Raw genomic sequence first — 3,200 nt, forward strand, 5'->3', positions numbered from 1 at the left:
CCCGGCCCGCCCCGCGCGCACTGCGGAAGGCCGCTCACCTGTTCCACCTTGCCCCTCCGGCCGAGGCTCTGCGCTCTGCCTCCCGTCGCCGTCTTGCCCGCGCCGGCCCTGCAGTAAGCCCCAGCGGCGGCGGTAGGGACGCCGTACGGGTGCGGGGCCCTGGCCTGCGACGGGGCCACGGAGGAGACCAGGGCGGGCTGCACCAGCCACTGCAGGTCCGGGCTGGTTGAGATGGCAGTCACCGTGGGGATGAAGCTGGCGCTCGAGACGGCAAGGTCCGCACAGAAGTCCTGCAGCAGAGCGGCGGGGGACGCGGGCGTGAGCGCAGGTTCTAGCCGCGAGTCGCGCCGCATGCAGCAGGGAGCCCAAGCCGTCCCCCACGCCTCTCACCCCGGAGCAACGCTCTCGCCCCGGCCCCAGGAAATCCGCAGCGCGGAGCCTTTGCCGGCCTCCTGCCGCTGCCTTCCCGTTATCCCCGCAGCATGCCTCGCTGGGAAGGAGGTTTGTTATAAATATCCCTGACGTCTGAGCTGACGCAGGCGCCGCTCCGGAGTCTCCAGAATGAACTCGCTTTTTATCAATGAAACTGCCTTACGCACTGCCCGCCGCACCCTCCTCCCCGCGCCGTCCTCCCGGCGGCGGGCTGCCGCTTCTGCCGCCTCCCCCGAGACACCGGGTTTAGTTAGCAAGTCTGCCCGGGACACGTCTGCCCCGGCTCCTGCCGGAGGCGAGCGGGCAGCGCTCAGGACGAAGCCGTCGCGGCCAGACGCCCTCGGTCTCGCTATGACCGGCGTGCGTGCGCTCAGAACAAGCCCCAGGCTGCCAACCTGGGGCTGCTCCGGCCCCGGAAGCCTCCCTCCCGGGCAAAGGGAGACGCCGGCCCGTGTCCCTGAGCGTCCCGCCCGCGTCTGCCACCGTCGCGACCCCGGCCTCCCGCCCCCGCAGCGGCTCGAGGCCGGCCTCACCTGCGCGTTGACGGGAGAGCCCATGCTGGAGAAGGAGTGGGCCGGCGAGTGATAGTAGGAGAGACTGTCCCCCGCCGGCGAGGCGCTGCTGCAGCGGGAGGACGCCGCCTCGTAGTCAGCGTTGAAGCCCGAGAACATCATAGCCGCGGCGAGGGGCCGAGGGGCGGAGACAGGTGGGAGCTGCGGAGCAGAGCTGGGGGGGATCGCGGTCACTGCTCGTTCGCTGCGCCGCTGCCGCCTGCTCCGTCTCGGAGTCTCGCCTGCTTGCTGCAGATGCGGTTGGAGTACTAGGCGCCGCAGCCACCGCTTTTATAACAGCATTTTATGAATGAGACAATACGTCACTGGACGCAACCACTGCGGCACGGAGGGGGAGACGCGGGCTCCGGGACGCCTCTGTGGCCGCCTGGCCGCCTCTGCAGCGCTTACAGCCCCAGCCCGTCCTGCTGTGTACCCTTGTCGCATGGATGTTTTGTACTCAGGGTCTTAGGGGTCTCTCGGGCCTCTTCCTATGTGGGACTCTTAGAGGGCTCCCCCCATGACTACAGGGAACGGCCGTGGAAACCTGCTGACGCAGATGTCCTAATATGGACATCCTGTGTAAAGGGGGGAGGGATTGACGGGAACTGCTCCCGGGCTGCAGCCAACACAGAGGGTGCAACGCGGGGGGAGGCCGGGGCCGCGGGCGGGGGAGGGGAGGCGGGACAGGCGGAGAAGGCGAGCGAACATTCGCACCTGGTTCAATGCGGGCCCTTGTTCCGGGGATCGCAAGGATGGGCGGGGGTCGCCTCTTTACGATTGTCCAGAACCAGAGGACAGTTCTGAGGCTCAGGAACGGGAGAAACAGGTACACCAGCCTGAGGGTCTGAAGCCTGGCTCTTGAACAAATGCGTCTACATCCCCCTAATCAGTGCAAAATGTGGGATCAGACCCCAGCCCCTCACCTCCAACCCCGGGGCTCGAGTAATACTACGACTGTGTTTGGAAGAGAAAATGGAAGATCCAAAATAAGAATACGATAACCTACTTTATCTACGATGCTGGGTTCATTCATTCCTCCGTTCATTCCTTCTTGTTTGTAAGGAAGATAGTGAGTGCACTTATTCTGTTTCTTGGCCATATGTAAGGACATTAGTGCTGCTGTCAAACCCCAGACATGAGCCGATAAATATTGTGCAAGACCTCCGTGCGAGAATGCCTGAGGGGTCCTTTGCCTTGTGAGCTGGGGCAGGGGGCTGCGTGGTGTGGGCAGGGGTCAGCTCGGGATGACACAGTGGGGTGAGCTTCTAGGGATAACACAAGTCCGCACTGAGGAGGCGCGAGGGTGAGTGGGTGGAGCGGCTGGTTCGATCCCGCCAGGAAGCTGCGCTTACAGGCAGCCCGCAGCGGGTGATTTTCCAGCTCGGACTTGGAAGGGGGAGGCCCTGGGGGGACTGGAAGCGTCGTGCCTACGGCGGCCAGGCAGGAGACCTCGACTGCTGGGGCCCCGGGAGCGGCTCTGCGTCCCGGAAAATGGGGCTTGGGAAGGGAGGCAAGGAGCCCCGGAATGCGCACCCCTCCAGATGCTCCCAGCCTCCTGCCCGCCGCAAAGGACAGCCGAGGTCACAGTGCCCCGGCTGGGCCCCAGGGAGCCAGCCACCCCTGGGACGGGCGTCCGCAGGTCCCCGCGCAGCCCCTGCCTCTCCTCCCCCACTCCTTGGGCCCCGGGACAGAGCTCAGGGTGGGCACCGGACCGAGGGGCGGGAGACTTAGGGCCGGGCACTGATCCCAGGGGCGCGCGGGGAGCGGAACCGCGAACCTGCCTCCCGCGCCGCGCCCGGAGCCAGGCGATCCTGCTATAGATAGTAACAGGGAAGCGGCTGTTTACAGCAGCGCCGCGCCGCCAGGGCCGTCTCCAGGCGACGCCGCGCGCCCTCCCGGCTCCCCAGCGGCCAGGGCCTTCTCGGCCCCGCGGCGGCCGCCCCAGCCCCTGACATCACGCTTCGGTCCCCGGCTGAGCGCGGCGAGCGCGGGGCTGGCGCTGACCTCCATTCTTAGAGATCCGACCCTGGCGGAGACTGGAGGGCAGGGAGGCGGGGACTCGCGGAACTGGGCCACTTGCTATTTTTGCATTCCCTGTCGCAGGCAGAGGTGAAAACAGAATTTCATCACTGTGTATCACTGGCTTATGACGGTGGGAATGTACGCTGCTTTTTTCTTTCTCACTCAAAAGGGAGGAAGGGAGAAAAGGAAAAA

At 65.7% G+C, this 3,200-nt stretch overlaps 1 protein-coding gene across 1 annotated transcript in view; it reads right to left on the bottom strand.

The window, feature by feature from the left end:
- Positions 1 to 1,567, bottom strand: part of Fos (FBJ murine osteosarcoma viral oncogene homolog) — a 3,548-nt gene extending 1,981 nt beyond the window's left edge. The window contains exons 1-2 of the mRNA XM_005409369.2: positions 966 to 1,567; positions 39 to 290 (exon numbers count right to left, since the gene is read on the bottom strand). Coding sequence (XP_005409426.1) covers positions 39 to 290; positions 966 to 1,106 — 393 coding nt within the window. The 5' untranslated portion in view covers positions 1,107 to 1,567. The remainder of the gene's footprint in view (positions 1 to 38; positions 291 to 965) is intronic.
- Between the last annotated feature and the right edge of the window lie 1,633 nt (positions 1,568 to 3,200).

Source organism: Chinchilla lanigera, unplaced genomic scaffold, assembly GCF_000276665.1.
Source record: "Chinchilla lanigera isolate Chin_1 unplaced genomic scaffold, ChiLan1.0 scaffold00122, whole genome shotgun sequence".
In the NCBI taxonomy this organism is placed as follows: Eukaryota; Metazoa; Chordata; class Mammalia; order Rodentia; family Chinchillidae; genus Chinchilla; species Chinchilla lanigera.